The 20,547-nt window shown below is 37.2% G+C and overlaps 1 protein-coding gene across 14 annotated transcripts in view; it reads left to right on the plus strand.

Annotated features, from left to right (window-relative positions):
- KCNC2 (potassium voltage-gated channel subfamily C member 2) overlaps nt 1–20,166 on the plus strand; it is a 100,772-nt gene extending 80,606 nt beyond the window's left edge. The window contains exons 2-5 of one of the 14 annotated variants that reach the window (XM_032105489.1): nt 9,707–10,637; nt 10,964–11,095; nt 13,030–13,197; nt 17,080–20,166. In XM_032105489.1, coding sequence (XP_031961380.1) covers nt 9,707–10,637; nt 10,964–11,095; nt 13,030–13,197; nt 17,080–17,216 — 1,368 coding nt within the window. In that variant the 3' untranslated portion in view covers nt 17,217–20,166. Of the gene's footprint in view, nt 1–9,706; nt 10,638–10,963; nt 12,512–13,029; nt 13,198–17,079 lie in introns of those variants that run through there. The other 13 variants (XM_032105490.1, XM_032105481.1, XM_032105476.1 and 10 more) reach the window with 13 other exon arrangements.
- The last annotated feature ends 381 nt before the right edge of the window (nt 20,167–20,547 follow it).

The raw sequence follows: 20,547 nt of genomic DNA on the forward strand, positions 1-20,547 counted from the left end.
CAACTTAAATAATGTATGAAAGGAAAGGATTCCAGTCTAACGAGGCCTGTTAATCAGCAGTTTGAGGGCTCTGCATACAATTTTGAGTACCTTGGAAATGTCTCCATCCCTTCAATTTTTAAGAAGTATTTTGGTAGTTTTCATTCTAGCACTTGTAGTAGAAGCCTTATTATGTTGTACAGGAAAGACATAGGCCTGGAAAACTTGTAAGTAATTCCAGAATGTTTTGATTAACTTTGGATAACAAAAAGAGGTTACATGAGTTGGTTATAAGGCTTCTCTGATGAAAGCTAAGATGGGCTCTATGACAAATCTTAATGGACATCAAGCTTCAAAATCTCTTCTAAATTCATGCAAATGTAATTTTAAATTAGGCCATCAGACTCGTTTTCAGTGAGAGGAAACAGACATAAATGAGCTTGGGTGCTTAAGTGAGGTGGAGATGATACAGATGAAAATGTTTCTGTAATTTTAATGGCTGTGAGATTTATGTACTAGGCAAACTACATTATAATAGAATTTTCATTAATTTATTTTAAGAATGTCTCTCTTTTCTCCATTTGTCTGCATGGGTGTGAAAGTCTATTAATAATAAATAGTGTTATACTGAAGATTTTTTTCCAGTTTTGACCCATTGAGCCAAATGAGAACTTCTCATGATAAATCAAGTGCAGAAAGAAAGATACTGCCTGTGTAGTATTTCAAGTTGCCAGGTCCCAGAGCCTAATCTTTTCTGTAATGATGCGAACAGCGGGAAGTCTGGAAAAGGGCAACAAAGCAAACAGAGAGGCTAATTTGACACATTATGTAAATTTGGGATTGGCTGAAATGTGTACTTCAAAATCTGCATTCTTCTTCCCTTCAGACAATTTTAGCTTCGTCTTGGAATATGCTCTTTTAGTAATAAGAAACCTCTGAACGTCTTATACCAGACAAGAATACAAGGTGTGAATTCCTCTTTTTCTCACCTTTACTTTGACTCCAGGGAGAACATCCATTGCGTTTTTGCAGCTGCTATAAATATTTTGCCTGCTTGATTTATAGCAATGTTTAATGAATGAGTGGCAGTGGTTTGCTTATCAAGCCACATAGCCATGCAGACCTTTTCAGTAAGACAAGGGCAAAGTGAGCCTTGCTGATGCCTTTTTAAAAAATGATTGCTAGAAAATAAATGCCAAGTCTAGTTAAAGTAATGTGCACAGCTGGCTGTTAAACCAAAAACATTGCTGCAATAATCCCAGCTCAGAAAAATCACAAGTGAAGCAAGCTTCATAAATTCAAGTGAATGGAAAAGGAAGCTTCTGGAGGCAGCATAATTGCTGTTCAAGGACTTCTGCTGAGTCTTCAAGAGGCAATAGCATGCAGTGGGATGTATGTTGTGTGTTGGTATGACATGTTTTATTTAGCTGCTCCATGGGACAACAAAGTCAGATGATTTTGATTTGCGTGGTGGGAAATAACACTGGTCATTTAGGAAATTAGTAATCTTCTTGGGTGGTAGGCAATCAGAAATGGAGTACAAGGTAATGTCCTGGGCAGCAGATCAGTCCTGTCCCTGGGACTCCCACTGCCTGAGGTGTGGTCCCACCACTGAAATTCATTCTCAAGTCTTCTTTCCAGTTACTTGGCGGAGAAAAAGTTCTCCATGCTGAGCAGAACATGTGTCTAAATTAGGATAGCTTTGTAAATCAGTTTTGAATTCTTTGGGAAGATATGTATCAGTTAAATGCAATTAAAATGCAGCATGATTTGTAACTCTGTTTTTTTCTTTATAATCTGCTTTAAAATGTGAATAAGATTTGTTGAGTCAGACATGTATCTGGGTCAAACTGATGTTAGACTGCTGATTTACCTAACAGCTTAGTTAGACTGACTTAATTTTGGGCCTGGATTTCTGAATGTGAAAAGATGCATTAATAACCTTTCTATTTGTGCTCCAGCTGGTACTGAAAGACAACAGTTTTTAAAAACGATAATAAATGAGAAAAGAATGAGCAAGCAAGTGAACATTTGTGTTCTCACTACTACATACAGATAGCAGCCACTCTCAGCTGTAAATACTACTGCACTATAAATCTACACACTGGACATTAGCTATAGGCTGCTCTTTGACATAATAGCAAGAAAAGTGTACTGACATACAGATTTTTTTCATTCAGTTATGACTGTGTGTAGAATTGTAACATCAGCAGTTTAACTGCTAAATTGAATGCCAAATATTATTAGCAGGAGAGAGTACAAATGAGGTAGAGCTGTCCTGGGGATTGAAGAGTAGACTTATCTTTTGTAGGATGAAATATTGGCAGGAGCTGTTCTAACTGTGGCTTGATGTTGGTTGAGAAATTATAATGGCCAGAGTTTCCTAATTAGGATGCTAAGGTTGGGCTGTTAGATCTTTATGTAGACATTAAAAGAACCCACTTAATGCTGACATTCCACCTTATTCCCCAGAAGGAGGATGAGTTACAGATTTTTAGAGACATAAAATTGGTCTTGGTGCCTGATACTTCATGTATCATGTTTTCATTTGTCCTTTGATGATTTATTTAAAATGCTATATCTGTATCCATTCCTTAATCTTTGGAGAGAGATAATGTGAGAGATTATGATTTATGAGTGGTGAAGTAAATTGACAGTATGTTTGCCTTGAGTTTATCTTTTAAATGCCAGTAGTTTGGTTAGTAGCTACTGATGGTATTTGTTTTCTAAGTATATTCGGATACAGTGCACTGAAAATGCATCACACCATAAAAACATGTCACTTTTCCTTCTTTTTTTTCATGAAACGCTAATTTTCCAAAGGCTACTTACATCTAAGGAAGAATAGCAGCTTTGAGAAACAGAGTTGTGAAGAGACTGATGGTATGTTTGGTGAGATATTTGGGTTTATGTAAAATTCGCATTAATATTCAAATTCCAGCACACACAACATTAAACTATATAGAGAGGTAAGTTCATCACAAGAGTTCATTCTGAAATCACATTATGATTTTAACAGTCTCCTCATAGCCAGATGGAATTAAACAGAGGGAAAAAAATCTATCATGTTGAAATCAGAAATGAGAACAATTTGTCAAATCTAAACACAGAGAAGTCTTTTTAAAGCTGGAAGTGGTATCTAATTCTGTGATTTTGTTCCAATGTTAGTTGCTACCTTGAGTGAAGCATGCCATGTACTTTACAAATGCAGTTTCTTTTTCTGCATAAGTAACATTCATAGTTGAGTCATATTCTCATTGAATGCCCAAAACCCTCAAATTTATTGGAATTTTTATGGGTTTTTTTTTTTTAAGACTTTGGTTTTATATGACTAAGCAGCCATAAAACTAGATTAAAAAATCAGCATTGCAAGTTAGTTGGGACTGATTAGAAACAGTACGTGATTTTGGCTTTGTTCCCTGTTTGATTTGGTTTCATTCAACTTCCCTACACATCTAGGGGGATTTCAGAAACTAACTGGCAGTTTGAATTCCTGGAAGAATAAAAACGGCTTCTGGAGAACATTAACAGACAAATATGTGGAAGATTTACAGGAACTAAGACTTTTATTTCCTGAACCTTGAGAGAGAGAGAAAAAAAATCAATATCAGCTTATAATGTTTATGATGGGAAAATATAATTTTGGTATAACCACTATTAACTGTTTTAGCCTAAGAAATAGATTGATGAGTCTAAAAATACATGTGAAGAAAATTTTTAAAATACAGTTTTGTAATGAATATATATATGACTAAATTCTTGCAATCAGTGAGAGTGGGTGCATTTAATGCATAGATCAGCTTACTTTTTGTGGTCAGAGGGTTAGTAAGAGGAAGAAATTAATCAGTGATTTTTTTCAAATACTTTGTATTATATTCAGAAATATGAAAAGATGAGGCTGAAACTAACAAATGCGAACAGACATCACTGGGAATAATTTTTAAATCTCCAAAGTATGGAATTTTTTTTATTTTTCGAAATGAATATGGTATTAAAAAAAACATACTGCTTTCCTTTTAAGTATTCTGTTATCCTACAGAAGTTATCCTGTTTTGAGGGTTCTGTTTAGCATGAATGATCTGGTGGGAAAGCAAAGAACCCATGAGTGGAAGCTCCTCTACTCTTGTTTTGGTCAGGAAAAATGAAGTTTTTCAGTAAACTCTTACCTGTTGTGATGAAAGCCAGATTTTGGTTACAATGGTGAGCAAGCCATCAAAGCTAGTTTCTTTAGAAAAAAATCACCACGGTCTCTTTTCTTGGATGCTCTATAGCTGTATTTTTAGTCTATGAGTGTGGTGGGGAGGAATATTGATTTTTAAAAATAGTTTTAAATTCTAGCAACACACATGTATCAAATCTCATAATGTGCCTGTGAAGATATTTATTTAAAGCAATGTTTTAATCTTCTTTCTTTAAAGGCAATTCTGTACCTGCATTAGAGAATATTAAGGGTTGTATTTTCAAGGGCTTATTAAATATTCAGTTATTTTCTTTTTCTGTTGTCAAGTGTGTCAAGGGCAAACCTTCTGTGTCCTGGAAGGTAACTCAAACTAAATGAATCTTAAAAGCTGCTATTAAATGCTCACGTTAGAAAATATACATTACACAGTGAGGGGAGTGAAAGAGGAGGTGTTGAGATCCAACCCCAGAACAAGTTGTATCCAGATGAGATACAAACTTTTTATGGGAAAACACTGAAATATGGTGAGAGATTTTATTCAAAACTTACATGTGAAGCAAGAAGTAAGGATGATTGTGGCTATTAACACTTTGCTGTGCATTAACCTCTTCACTGACTATGACCTGTCCATCTTGGAACACTAAATAATTGTGTAGAAATAGCCTATTTTAAGGGTGTGGGATGGACAGATGAAACTTATTTTGAATATGGAGAAGTATGAGTCTGATTTTCTGAATATGTATGATACACCTGAGTGTGAGGATCCATTTGCAGCTCTGCTGTTTTGTTCAGGCTCTGTCTAGGCTGTTAAGCCCTAGAATGGCTGCAGTAAGGCTCTGGCTCCATCACAGGACAACGGCCAGTCCCATGTCTGGGTTTGCTTGGAAAGGAAACGTGTGTGTGGGTCAGATGCGAGCCACAGCATCCTCTGACCATGTGCCTTTTCCTGCTGTGAAATCCAGACATGGCCCATGAGATAAGGCTGTTGTCAGGTCATTTGCAGCCACAATTTTTAGTAACCTTGATTTTTCAAGGCACTTAAGGAGCTATGTGCAAGGTAAAACATGACTTTGGACTCATAAAAGTTCTGCTAATCCACAGACTGCTCAATTCTAGAATTGGCTGTCAATTTTGAAATTGCTTTAAACTCTGAGCTACTCAGTCCCCCATGAGACACTGAACTCAAAGTATGAATCATAAAGTTTTCTACTTCCAACAAGTTATCTTTAGGTATCTCACACACACTTTAGATTTGTGTGCTTCATTGAAAAGAAAGTTATAAATGATTAATCCACTTACTGTGAACATTAGTAGAACTTAGCAATGGAGCTTGGCTGGTGATCCCATCAACTAGACAAGCTGGGAGATGGAATCGCTGCTGTCTGAACTAGTGATGCTGACACACAAGAACAGAATTGGGTGCACACTGCCTTCAAACAGAGCAGAGGCAATCCACAGCCTACTGGGAACTTTAACTGCTGAATGAGGAATATTTTGCATGCTGTGTATTACGTACTGAATATTTTTGTAACTTTTAACTGCTCTCTTCTGGCAAAAATGGACTGAACTTTTTATTAATTCAATTTGTATTAATTTCAATTTTGAAAATGGTAGCCCTATAGTGTGTCTACAACCATTCTGCAGCTTAGAAAAATGGTTCCCTCAGGAGGAAAAAAGAAAACCTAAATGAGAAAAGTTAATTTTATCACATCCATTGAAATAAACAAGAAGCAATTATTTTTAAAAAAGAACCTTTTTAAGAAGTGAGAAAGGATCATGATTACTTGGATATTATTTGAAATTTTTCTTCAGTTTTTTTTAAAGATATTGAAAAAATGTGTTTGGGCTCAAATCTTAGGTTTAAAAAAGGGGGTGAATAAGCTGTTTTGCTCTATGCCAAGGCTTGAATTTGTTTTGCAACTAGTCAAAACCAAATGTTTTTCAGAACTTCAAAGAAGTTTCAGAACTTCTCACAGTGAAAGGTTGCTAATGATTCAAACAGAAAATTGTCTCTTGCTGTAACCTTTCTGAAATAATGATTAGGCTAACTGCTTTTAGATTTCTGCTCTTCATAAAAGAAAAGAGGAAACAAACAAATAGTTGTGGGTGCTACCCTGGTTATTGTAGACCGAGGTACTAATGCAGGACTGAGGAATAGGACTTGGTCGGTCACGACCACCAGAGAATCTGTGAGTTCAAATCTGTACGGACTCTGTCTGAAATGTGCTGCTTGCCCACATGAACAAAAATGGATATATTTTTAGAGGCTAATTACTTTAGAGAAGCTGGAATTAGGATGAAGGAGAAGGAAAGCATAAAGTGAGGATAGCACATGACTTCATTTAATTTCTTTCATTACAGATATGTATGAAAAACATGCCAGAGACTTTTCAGTGCTTTGCCTGGTATTATGTAACATAATACTAAGGAAGCATCTTTGTTAATGTAAAGTTAATCCCTAGGCATTTTTTGTTTGGCTGATAAAATGTTCCTTCTTGCACTGATCTTTGCATTCATTCTTGTGTGTTCTCTGACCCATCTACTATTGCAATAACACTGTAGGTCTCTTGTGTATGAGGCTTCATCTTGCTAGGTGCTGTGCATGCTCTGTCCTGATCCAAGGAGCTGGCAGTTTAAAACCAAATGAAATGAGAGATAAAAGGAATGTGTGCCTTTGCTCAAAATCAGTGATGCCATGCATACGCATGGAAATGTGTGCATCGTATTGTTTTACATTTCTATGAGTGGTTATTGTGGGCTTATCAAGAAATCTGTCACCAGATTGATAGTGTTTTCTTGTCTTTGTTCTAACCTCTGGGAGATGACTGTCTTTAGGATAATGTAGTAAGATAGCGGATTTTGGACATGATTGAATGTCTTTTTCCTTTAGGGATAATAAAACACTAAATGTAGCTGCACAGCTAAAAATTTCAATCTGCCTTGCCAAGTGCCAAGTGCAGTGTCAATGCAGTGTCAGTGTTAAGCAAAACAGTAATAAATAGCTTGTCAGGCAGTTCTACCTGTAGCTAATCTCTTGGTATTTGGCATTTTTCTTTAGAAAGGTTCTGAACCTGAATGGACTCTCGTTCTGAAATACAGTCCAGAAAACAGTGGTAATTATTTACATACTGTTAGATTCACTGCACTGTTGAGTGCAGAGTTAATCGTTATTATATCTGAGTGGTTGGTAAATTATATAGTTATATTACTTTGGTTAGGCTGAATGTAGTTTTCTTTTATTTTCAGACCAAAAAAAAAAAAAAATTCACAGTTGTCTGAAATCACCAAAGTGTTGCCGTTGAAGAGGTTGTCCAATATTTTATCTGTCAAAAGTTCCCTCCCAAATTACAAACTACAGTGCTGACTTAGCTTCAGTGATTCTCAGCCTCCAAAGATTTCTTTCCTTTTTATCCTTGACTGTGTAGAAGGATTCTGGAGGATGCTCTAAGAGACACCCAAGGGTCATTCTTAGCCCACCAGTGGCTTAGAGTCTGATAAATTCTCTTTCCATCTCGTAGAGAGGTTTTGCAAAGTTCTGCTGAGTTTAATTCACTTAGGTTATATAAATTTGGTTGTATTTGCTGTCTCTAGTTGTCTCACACAAGACTGAGGATCTTTTGTGTATGTTGGTGTCAGGTGCTGTGAGCTATGAACATGCAGCAATTCTGTAGTTAAGGCAAAGGCAGAAAAGCCTGTTCAGTAAAAATCAGACAGTGTAAGATTTTTTGCTTAGCTTGTGGCTAGAAGTCCAGACTGGATGATAAGTGTTCAGTTCAGTTTCAGAGTCAGTCCTTTTTGAAAGGTAACAGATTTAGTGTTTGCAATTGTAGGGCATGGTGTAGTAACTTTTTTCCTTGACTGAGGAAAGGAAGCCATAAATAAACTACAAATATCTGATATAGGTAGTTATATGGGATTTTTCACAGATCCATCTTGTGAATCTGAATGCAATAAATTTGCCAGGCCTGCATTGTAAATTTAAGCTTGTTTCCAGAATAAAAGGAATTCTTTCTACAGGTTGTAGAGACAATATTTTTTTGTCTAACCAACGTTCTGTGTTAGAAAAATGCAAGCATTCAGTATTGTATGAACCCAAATGAGTTCCTGTGGCACATAACACTAAATCTGAATGCTAATACTAAATTCACTCATTGATATCCGAAGTACACAAAATCAGTTTTGCCACAATGTTGTATCCTGGATCAAAGTGTCAGAACAGAGGCATTTCTGCTTATGGCTATTATTTTGTCTGCCTTCCAACTAGATTTTTTCCAATGGCTTTCAAGATTTCAGTGTGGTAACATATAGGTATTAGATATTTTTGAAAACCTGTTTAGGCATTTTTTGCCTCTTTGAGCCCCTAACACTTTCAAAAATCTTCATGTCTCCAGAAGACTTTTTTTTCCCCAGGGTAATATTGGCTATAAAATGTCTATTAAGATGCAAATTTGAAATAAAAAATATTTTTGTTTTTGTACCACACCACTGCTGTTTGAGTGCTAGCTAGTATGGTAGTAATGCCATTGAAAAGAAGTTAACCATTGTAGCAAAGGAACAACTTACTTCAAAACACTCTTTCATTCGGTGTATTTTATTCAGTGTAAGAAAATCTATCTCCTGCTCTAGCTGCTTGGCTCGGTGTTATTTTTTGAGATCCTGTCCTGGATGTTCTCTGTTATTCAATGCTTGACTGCAATGGCTGAGTTGAAGGTCAGGAAGTATATGTTTTTTAAATCCTAAACAATTCTCTGTGATGGCTGTTTCCAGGTTATTTACCTGTATTTTATCAATTCACGTGCCTCTACTAGAACTGAATTTGTATTTCTCTTTTTGTTTGGATTGTCCTGGATTTGTAACTTGGTTAGCAGGATTGTGGATCCTAAGACTGTGGCAAAGCTCTGCCGCCATAGTGTGTGAGGTTCTGCAAGGTTTACTTTTAGTGCTGCCCAAGAGAATCAGTGATGGATGACTACAAACATAATAGGCTATGCAACCAAATCTACCTGTAACACAGAAGGCATTTTCTATCAGTAAATATCCTGTATTTGTGAATCATTGAAAATCCAAAGGAAACCCAGTTTGGATCTGCTCCTAGATCCCTCTGAGGTGCCCTTCAAGACAGATGTGGATTCTGAACCATAATCTTGAGACCATTACAGCCAGCCCACATTTTCCACTCTGTGAGAGGTGAACATCTTTAAGTATTGCTGTGGTTGGTGTTTACAGGGACTGTTTGCAAGGAACCTTGACAAGTGAATCAAATTCAGACAATTTAGCACAGATTAAAGAATTTGTTGCCACCTTCCTATTGAGTTGCATTTTGTCATGGTGTCCATTGCCAAGACTCTTCCTGCTCCTGGACTCCTGGCCTGCTTGTGAGAGCTGTCTGCTGCTCTCCTCTGGCCTAGATGGAAATTTTTATGCATATGAATTTGCCAGCCATTTGGGGGTGAATGAGTGAAAGTTTTACTATAAACACCAACATCATTAGTATTAATGTAAAGAGCTGTGCAGTTCTGATGTCTCTTTTATCTCTTTGTGTTTCAGTTCATCGCTTTTGCCTCTTTATTCTTCATCTTAGTTTCAATCACAACCTTCTGCCTGGAAACACATGAGGCTTTCAATACTATTATAAACAAAACTGAGCAAGTCATCAATGGGACAGAAGCTGTGCTACAATATGAGATTGAGACAGATCCTGCACTGACATACGTGGAAGGAGTCTGCGTGGTATGGTTTACATTTGAATTTTTAGTACGTGTTATTTTTTCTCCCAACAAACTTGAATTCATCAAAAACCTCTTGAATATCATTGACTTTGTGGCCATCCTGCCCTTTTACCTAGAAGTGGGCCTGAGCGGGCTCTCCTCCAAAGCTGCGAAGGATGTGCTTGGTTTCCTCAGGGTGGTAAGGTTCGTCAGGATCCTCCGGATTTTCAAGCTCACCCGGCACTTTGTGGGGCTCAGGGTGCTGGGTCACACTCTGCGAGCCAGCACCAATGAATTTCTGCTGCTGATAATATTCCTGGCACTCGGCGTTTTGATATTTGCCACTATGATCTACTACGCAGAGCGGGTGGGAGCCCAGCCTAATGACCCGTCCGCGAGTGAACACACACAGTTCAAAAATATCCCTATCGGCTTCTGGTGGGCTGTAGTCACCATGACCACCCTGGGATATGGAGATATGTATCCACGGACTTGGTCAGGCATGCTGGTGGGAGCCCTGTGTGCACTGGCAGGAGTGCTCACCATAGCCATGCCTGTGCCTGTGATAGTTAACAATTTTGGGATGTACTACTCCCTGGCCATGGCAAAGCAGAAACTGCCAAGGAAGCGAAAGAAGCACATCCCTCCTGCTCCTCAAGCCAGCTCACCCTCCTTCTGCAAGACAGACTTGAACATGGCCTGCAATAGCACACAGGGTGACATCTGCCTGGGCAAGGACAACCAGCTGATGGAACACAACAGATCATCAGGTAGGACCCCACTGGAAATGCATGTCCTCTGAAAACACTTTATAGACCAGTATGTTTGGTAGGGGTCAGAAAGCAGCCAGTCTTTCTGCCAGGAGAAGATGTAGCTCCCACCCTTCTCCCCTCCAACATTTGCGTGTGTCAGTCTCATAGAGGACAAAATAGGTATAGTGATGTTCCCAAACCTCTATGTAGCTGGTCTATACAGTTTTGCTTGCTCTGTTGAGAATGCTTTCCTGCTGATGATATCAACCTTTTCTTTTGCCTGTTGTTTGTTGCGTTGTATGGATGTTTCTTGTTTTTCTGCATGACTGTGACTATTTGAGCAGCCACCGTGTCCCACCCTGTTGGACTCCATGGTGTTTTGCCTCAGTGTCTGTCTCTTGTGTCAGCTTTGCCTGTGCCACATCGTGGCCTGTTAAGCAAGATCCTACAAAGAAGCAGTCATTTAAAAGGAGCAGGTGCTTTACATCCAAAGCCCAGCACTCAAAGGAAATAGGAAGAAATTTTCTTTCTAGTTTTCTTTCCATTTGGCATTCTGCTTCCCTGGCTAAAAGAACCTCCTTCATCTGTGTTAGATGAGACATTGCATGATATTTACTATTCATTAAATTATACTAGCATAGCTGATGTAATTCTTGTCAAGAAAAAAGAAAATTACAGCCCTCAGCACCATCATTGCTATTAGAGTTGATTTTTGTGATTTCTATTACCTTATTTGTTAGAGTTCCAAATGATGAATAAGGAGTATTTTGTGCTTTACTCAGTGAAACTACGTATCAAATGACAGCCTCAGTCCCTCCAAGCCACTGCTCCATATTCCAAATCTGTTGCAGTTAAAGAGTAAATTTTACCTCTCAGTATAATTCAATAGTTTAGCAGAATTAGCAAGAATTTTTTTTTGTTTGTTTCTTAAGCGTATTTATTCTTCAGCCAACCACAATCTGTTTATAAAGCTCAATACCGGTCATTAGACTCCTGTTGTAAAGCTGCTAAACAATAATAAGAGCAAAGCCACTCATGACTGGTGTAATTCAGTAATTGAAATTTAGTTTTAAAAAAGAAGAGTCTGGAAAATCAGTCTCTGAACAGTATTCTTTTTTGGTCTGTTGCTCTGTTACTGAATAGCATTTATGTTCAAAGAAGCTCGGTTTCACTCTCCGAGTTACTGTTCACAAAGTTAACACATCTTTTTGAACATCCTAAATATATTTAAGAGGATGGAAATGCTTGAAAAGACTCTGACAGTAAAATATAGTTAGTTTTTCAGTGCTTTGGCTGATACCCACTTTGAGATAACATCTTTCAACTATTAATGATAACAGCTTTTTCATGCCATCAGGTCCTACTAAAGGTATTCTGAATGGAGAAGGCTCAGTGTGATCACTCTGTCTCTCACTAAGAGACACCTTTTTTTTGTGTCTATAGATTTATTTACAAGGGGTTATAATCCTTGAAGTTAGAGAGAAAGCAGACATGCAAGAAGAAGCCATTTTAAAGTGTTATCTTTCTTTTCAGTAGTGCCACTGCTTGCATCATGCACTGTAGCTTTATTTCTGATAGAGAATGTTATTAGAGTCACTATGAATTCTGTGCAAAACTTCAAGGCTGAATCCTGCCCTTTGCATTCACAGTTCAGAAAAAACATGCTCAGGTTTAAATGCAAAGGTAAAGCTGAAGTTATGTGCTGTACTGAGAAGAGATTTTTTTCTTGATGTATGGCCTGAATTTGAAATAGTACATAATTTTAAAAGAGAGTCCTTTGGGAGCGACAAATCAGGAGAGGTACAATTTTTGCCATTTGACAAAATAAAGTACAGAGATCAAAGACAGCATTTAATGTTGGGTACTTATGATGACAAGCAGTGCAAGTGTAATAAATATGGAAATGAAAGCTAAGTGTGTTATTAAACAGTGTATAGTGCCAAATGTTGAAAATATAGGTCTTCTGGATAAGGGCTTGTCTTTAAAACATTAAGCAGTATATTCTAAACAAAAATGCCTAACATGACTTCTTGTTTAGCAAAAACAATAGTCAATAGTAAATTAGTGTTTGAAATATCCAAGGCTGACTGTATTCTGACAAGTTACAGTCCAGAGTAGGTGACTGAGCCTTGGTTTGACTATTTCTTAGTTCATGTTAGTTTAATCTAATTTTATATAAATTTTAGAAGGACAACAGGAAAGTCAAAAGATCATTTGTTCTTGAACAAAACGTATACCTTTTGCCATTTTGTACTGATTAATGATGAATTGCAATCTTGTTTTCTTCTATTGATTTACTTTATAACAACTTTTTGAGTGATGGGAATATCTGGCATTCAGCGTAAGCTCTTTGTGATGTCTCATTTCCTCATTCATTATTGTCTGTAAATGGGCATGGTGCTTTAACCAGTGTTATCAGGTGAAGACAGTGCAGGAAGTGAGCAGCCACTCTCACCTGGTGAAAGGCTCCCTCCCATCAGACGTTCTAGTACAAGAGACAAAAACAGAAGAGGGGGAACATGTTTCCTACTGACAACAGGTGATTACACGTGTGCTACTGATGGAGGGATCAGGAAAGGTATGGACTTCTTTCATTAGATCATAAAAGGTTACTCAGCAATATGCTTGTGAAAAAAAATCTTAGAGTAAAATGATGTGCACAATGCTCTAAGAGGAAAGACTGTACTCACAATGTATCTTTTTTTCTTTACTCTTAGTCATTCTTTTCCTTTTAGAAACACTCATCCCCTTTAGTCTTCAAAAAATGTGCTTGATGTTGGACCCTCATTTCACTTGTGTCTTCATTTGTCTGTAATCTCTAATGGAAAAGCCTGCAGTTCAGACCTTGCTCATTCTACCACTCATCATTCAATACAATTTGTCATTCTAAAAGACAAATTAATCATGTTATAACTTTGTTCTGCTCTTAATAACTTAATAATATTTACAGCTGAATACACTTTAGAGGTTGAAATGTCAGAAGTAAGCCACATTATTGCTCTTAACACAAAAAAAGCATATCCTGAGACGCTATTTAGATTTCTTTCAAATAAAAGTTTGAGCTTATAATGCCAAAAAATGTTTTTTTTCTTGGCAATACACCAGTGATACTAAAAGATGACTGTCTACCCCAACCATACTCAACTAGGTAGTAAAACAATGCTTGACCTTGCAAGGTGCTAAAAATGCCTTTCTAGTTATTTAGCCTCTTCAAGTCTGATTGCTTGCTGCTCAGTAGGATGGGTGCCCCCAGGTGGAGTTTGCAAAACCGTTTCTTACTTGTATCTCCCACATGACTGATTGTTTCTACCCCAACAGGCCACATCTGGCTGTGGCTGCAAACCTAGCATCAGGACATAGACCTAAGATCAGCAATGCCAGGGTGATCTTCTCATTTCCTTAGACAGGAACTGCTTTTGTTTCTTGGAAAATTATATTTTTCTGACACTGTATGATTCCAACAGATTCTACATTCCTGGGTGCTGATGTGTAGATTTTCACCTCAGGGTTCATCTGAAGTAGCCATGTGGCACTGGGCAAACATTTTTGCCTGAGATTTTTCTGGCTTTTTTTTGTTTGTTTGTTTGTTTGTTTTTTTAACTTGCTTGTTGTATAGCAAACATAGCTGTCCCAGCCAGCCATATACTCCAAAGTAATTCTCTTAAATTGTTCTGCAAATGCTCTTTTTACACTTCAAAGCCTGAGCTCAGTATGTTAAACCTGTGAAGGCAGATATGCAACCAATTCCATGTGTATGGTATTTGCAAAGAGTATGACTCTCTCTATGCTCGGGCATTTTACATACTCCTATATATAATGTTTAGCTTAAATGAAAATTCACTGCAAGCGTGTTTTTGCACAGATTTACTACATTTTTCCCTGAGCATATATTTCACACAGTCTTCTCAACAACTAGGATTATTTAAAATATCTCTAATGTTAAGAGTTTTTGAGGAGGTCAAGAACACCTGAATAAGGCAGATTGCCATGGTCTCTTGCAATATCAGGTTTTTGGGTTCACTCAGCAACTTATGGCAGTAACAATGACTAGAGAAGATCAGAAATGATAAAAGAAGTTAACCATCAGCTGCTAAAGATGTATTTATATAACAGTAAAACATATTTTATCCTGGAACATTTTAATTTGTAAATCTAGATTTAAAAGAAAATGTTTTTATAGTTTTACTAGAAAACTGGGGCTTGAGTTCAGGATGGACAGTTTTTTGATGAGAAATGTGCTCTTTGTCTGGCTCTGATGATAATCTTAGTTGAGGCTGAAATGTTTTAGCCACTGGCTTTGGAGTGTATTTTACACAGAGTAGGGAAGTTAGGTCATAAGCAGAAAATATCTTCAACTAATATACAAATGGGTTTGAATGATTGAATATCATGCGCGCATCAAGTCTACTATTTTTATGTTTTACATTTTCCCTTTCTTTCTTTCTTGTGGTACGTTCTTCTTGTTTGGTTTGTTCCTTGGTTGATTCTTGGTTGGGTTTAATTATAATTTATTCTGAGCTTTTTTGCATTAACAGCTTATCTCCATCTCTAAGATGATACTGATCAGAGCGGCTCCACTAAAATACCTGAAAAGTACTGATTTTGGATCATGTGTTTCTCACTATTCATCTTGTGTATCTGGTTTTCACTTTTTAGGAGCTTCTATTTTACTCATAATCTGTACCATCTTCCTCTATCAGTTCTTTCCTTTTATCATTAGAAGAGTAGCAAGAAAATTATCTTAAAAACTACTTTCCTAGCTTCTATGTAAAAAGCTACCTGATTATTTTGATTTCTTTTAAAAAAAGCTTTATGTTTACAGGGAGTTTAAATATATACACTAGCATTGTGCTTCCCTTTAATTCCTTTTTCAAACATAATTCTTTCTAATCGATGTAAATACTGATAAAAACTCAGAAACTGGAGGCTGTTTCAGAAATGTTTCAGAATTCTGTGTAGTATCACAGTCTAGCCTGCCCTTGCCATCTGGAGAGAACATTGCACAATGTTTTAGCAGACATGAGGTTTTACATTTGCTTTAAGTATAGCTTTAAAGTATGGGGGTCCCTGTAGGTAAGAAATATGTTAATCGTTGTAAGGGGAGAGCCTAAGATATAATTTTTCCTGAAGATGCTGTTAACTGTCTGTTACCTAGAGATCTGGAATTTGAGCCAGTAACCATTTCAATCAGAAAAAAAAAATAGCTTGCTGATGTTCCATGTGTTGTTTAGCTTTATTGTCATTGGTATTTTAGAGTTTCTGTGGGAAAAGTCTCATTATTTCCCTGTAAGCAATTTAGACCTTAACACCTTAACCTGACAAATGCTTAAATGCATACTTGTCTTCAAGGAAATAAGTTCTGCCAGTGAAAAATTGGTGAGACTTCTCATGCTTGCAATGAAGCATGTATCCATGTACTTGAGGAGCAAGGTCCTGCCTGGCTTAATCTTTGTTGTATTTCCTTGCTGATATCTCTCTTCCGACCAATGAGCAGATCCTTTTGTTAACAAATGGGGTTATTCAGGAGCTGCTGAAAATACTTGAATATGAAGATAGTGATGCATCAAATAGCAATGTTTTTTCATTGCTATACAGCATAGCCTCTACAAAGTGAAAACAATCCACAGTAGTAAAAGTAGGTAGCTAGAGCTCACAGTGTATGTGAACAGAAATGTCTGTAAGTGCAATGTTCCCTTCAAATTGTGAAGCATTATGTGGTTGCCTCATTTAATGATTAATTATTTACTACTTGCTTATATGGATTAATTGATTTCATTCAAATAATCTGGAAAAGAAGCACAAATTCAATGTTTTAAGTTTGCCATTCAGGAGGCATTTACAAATATGTTGAACTTTGCTGTCTTACTAGACTTTAAAATTAGAACCAAAGTCTAAGGGTTAATATTTCTGAAGATGAAGCTTCTTATAGTATCATTCGGTCCTCTGCAAAACTGATTTACACGTGCTGTATAAAATTTATCTGGTTTCTGGTTTATTTATTTTAAAGAAAAAATTGTCCTTTATTAGAAATCGAATTTAGCAGAGATTATATAATTCTAACAGTTTCTGTAGTCTGTCTTAACGGGTTTTTGGTTATGCTTAGCCAGATAGCTCAATCAGCCTGGTGGGATCCTTTATCTTGCACTTTGCTGAAGGTTGCTGTGCAACCCTGCTGAAGCCCACAGAGTGATACTAAGTGCAAGAGGGGATGTGGAAGAGCAGGTCAGACCTCTTGTGTGGCGGTCTGTTTAATTTTTGGGGGAAAAACAGGTGCATTACTTTGTAAATAATTTTATTTATTAATATCTTTTGGGAGTAATGTGTCTTAGCACTGAGTTCTTTTGCAGGCAGATCCCCTCTGAGTCCCTGATAGCTCCTTGGATTACATTACATTGTACTGTTTGTCTTTGTCTATTTTTTGGCTGAATTCAACTGATGTCTGTGCATTTTCTCATACAAGGCTATGAAAAATCTCGAAGCTTAAACAACATAGCTGGCTTGACAGGCAATACTCTGCGACTGTCTCCAGTAACATCACCCTACAGCTCACCTTGTCCTCTAAGGCGCTCTCGGTCTCCCATCCCTTCCATCTTGTAAACCAGATGGCATCAATCGGCTACATAGTATTAGATCAAATACTGTTTACCATTTACAAGTAGTAAAATAAAATAAATGTAGCATTAAGCATAGGCTCCACAAATATGGTCTAACTCCCGCATGATACAACTGTCAGTAGCAAGAAAAGCCACTTGGGTAGCTGAAGATTTTTGTCTTGGCTTTTAAAGGTTACTTTAAGGTAGCATTTCTCCTTTTATCTACTATACTGTCCTACTTTCCTGTGGCAATAAAAGGACAGTTAGTGGATGCTGTTGTCCAGTATATTCAATAAATAAGCATATTTTCAGGGAGATTGACTTAAAATAATGTGCTTCCAAGTAATTGTCAGTCCCTCCATTGAACCTTCATTTCTTGTGACTCTAATCCATTCTGAAGATGTCTGCTCTGAAGGGTCTGCTCATTTGCATGGACCATCCTGTCTCCATCACCTGACAAGCAGTGTTGCCGATCGTGGAGACCACAGAGGGCTCTGGATGTGTGTTCTCACATTGTTACCATCCTGCTGAAATGAAAGCACTGATAAACTGGTCTGCATGTGGGATTGTTTTTCTTTGTTTAACCTTTTCCTTTATTTTTTTAACTATCTACTTGTTTATAAACGACTTTATTTTGTGATTAACTTATTTCGGTACTGGATTGCTGTATCAGAGTTCTGAATGTCTCCGGTTGTTTGCACACAGATAACTGCAAAGAGGTTGTCATTACTGGTTACACGCAAGCAGAAGCCAGATCTCTTTCTTAATGGCTTGGGGAAGGCACAAAACATGCAAGAAAGGTAAACGCCATCCAGACTTGCAATTTTAAGCTAGCAAGTGCTGCTTGGTACTATAGTAATTTCTCTACTCCAGGGTTCTTCAACATTTTCAGAAGCTGAGTACCAAGTAAAATTGAAATAATTATTGGGGGCTTTTTTGTACCATTGTAAGAGAGTAGTAGTTCTCATGTTGGGTTTTTGACCAGCCTTATACCTCTGGCTCACGGGCTTCAAAAATTTCTTCAGTCAATGTTTTTTGAGGTGCTTTGTCCTTTATGTTGTTTGTCTGTCTGTTTTGCAACCTGTCTCCTTGTATTCTCCATCTGTCTCCATAAAGCACAGAGATACTGTTAAAATGCCCCCCTCTTTTAAGTTGAACTAAGAACATTTTTCTTTTCTCTTTTTTCATATGGGCTATACATCCATGTATAGATAGAAATATATATATTTTTCAAGTGCAGTTAGTATCATCTAGACTAACTCGTGTACACTCCTAAGATTTTTCGAGCAGCTTTTCAGCACTGACCGGTTGCCTATTGCATCAATCTTCCTCCTAGCAACCAGCATTTATTACAATTTTGAAACTGTATCTCCTCTAGTGGCTTTTTCATTCAATATTAACCTCTGTTTATGCAACAGGACAAATGCTATGGCAAATCTGAGGTTCTGGGCTGGTGAGGAAAAATTACCCTTAAACTGTAGAGTTTTAGAGCTACATGGGGAAGACCATAATGACTGAAATATTAAGTGATCCTTGAAATTGTTGAATAATACCTGATTGTCATGTTTTATTTTTTGTTAGGAAAAGAAACTCAACTTATTGTTGACCATGTAACATGTTCTTCTGTATATAGCCTAGCCCGATAGCATGATCTGCATGTCAGAATTCTTGTACAATAATGTATTTATCAAAGTATACATTTCTGATATTTAGAGATGTACATTGATTTACTTTTGGTAAAATATTGTCAATAGAGAGATAATTGCAAACAGCTTTTAGCAAATGAATTAATATAATATCTGGTGCTGCTGTTATATTAACTACAGTGTTGTACAGAATTTATCATGGATTTTTGACTGCTGAAAAAGGGACAATGGAATTTAGCCATACCAAGGACTGTACTGGAAAGAGACTGCTGCTGCTGAATGGGCCCTGATAAACAACTAACACCTTGAGGAGGTCACTGAGACTTTGCGTGCGAAGTAGAGCTTGTTAAAGACGATGAAAGACCGCTCATAATTACTGCTGCCAGAGGAAGGGGTGACAAGTCACTGTTGATGAGTCAGTGTAAATAAAATATGTGTGCATGGAATATCAGTTTTTATCTATATCAAGGAAAGCTGAATTCATGTCATCATTGCTAAGGCTCCATGCAAAGACCCACACCCCTGTGTTTATTATTCCTGGTTCCTGCAGTAAGTTGTGCTGTGGATCATACAAAGACACATGCTTAATAATGATAGTGATGTCAACTACATCTGTCTTGACTTCTGTCATACTAATGGCATATATTGCAAAAGTCACAAATTTGAACAGAGTAGGTTTGCATAAGACCTTGCTTTCTCAGTTTGCCATGACCTAAATTGTTATGAATTCTAGTGTACATGCCAAGTCCTAAGTTTACTTTTCACTTTGATAACAAAAATGTGACTGCAGACAAACATCACTGACTTTGTTCACAGCACACAGTCTTCTTTAATTGTTACCTCAAACTATAAGTATTATCAGAAATAAAATTCTGGCAGCAAGACTATTTTGTGTTTTTTTTTTTTTCATTCGAAGTGTTGCAAACACAACATCAATAAGTATAAAAGTTGTATTAAAATTATATTCTACAAATGTATATTTTACATAAAAGATATATTCTTTGATAAGTTATTTTCTGTGCTTTTTGTGGTAAATGGATCTAGTCTATTCTATGTTTATGAGACATTGTAGTGCTACGATGTGGTAATTATGTTCTCTCCATCCTATTCAGCGGGAAATTCTCCAGAATCTGTTTTGTCACCCTGGTGTCCCGATTGTAGGGACCTGTCCCAGTTGTGAAACTCTGTATTGTGGAACTTCTGTGAACATGTCAAGGTGCATGCACAATCCTGGTTAAAACCAGTGGAAATGTAATACCTGAATTGGAGAATAAAAGGCAAAAGACCTGGGGAGGAACTTGGAACATATCTTCTGCACTGGCTCATGAGCTTTCTTTAGCTGTATCGGTTCCCTGCCTGCTGCTGGCCATCCCTGTTCTCAAACCAGCTTCCTGGAATGCATGAGGAGCTAATTCAAAAATGAGCATGAGCTGGCTTCTGCAACAATTGAAAATCTATCAGCTTGTTAATGACCCTATGCCTCATTTGGAAGGTTTGGTCAGGCTGGGTAAAGTCTGATGGGAGTTTTATTGCATCCTGGTGTGAAGTCAGCCTAAAAAGGAGGTGATAAATGGTTGCTTAAAACTTCTAATATACTGTATTTGGGGCAACCAGAAATCCTCAAATACACAAGCAGAGTGTCTGAGAGGGGTGAGGTAGCTAGTGCAGCTTTACATGTGATCTAAGAGG

The sequence above is a fragment of the Corvus moneduloides genome, chromosome 4 (assembly GCF_009650955.1).
Source record: "Corvus moneduloides isolate bCorMon1 chromosome 4, bCorMon1.pri, whole genome shotgun sequence".
Taxonomy (NCBI): Eukaryota; Metazoa; Chordata; class Aves; order Passeriformes; family Corvidae; genus Corvus; species Corvus moneduloides.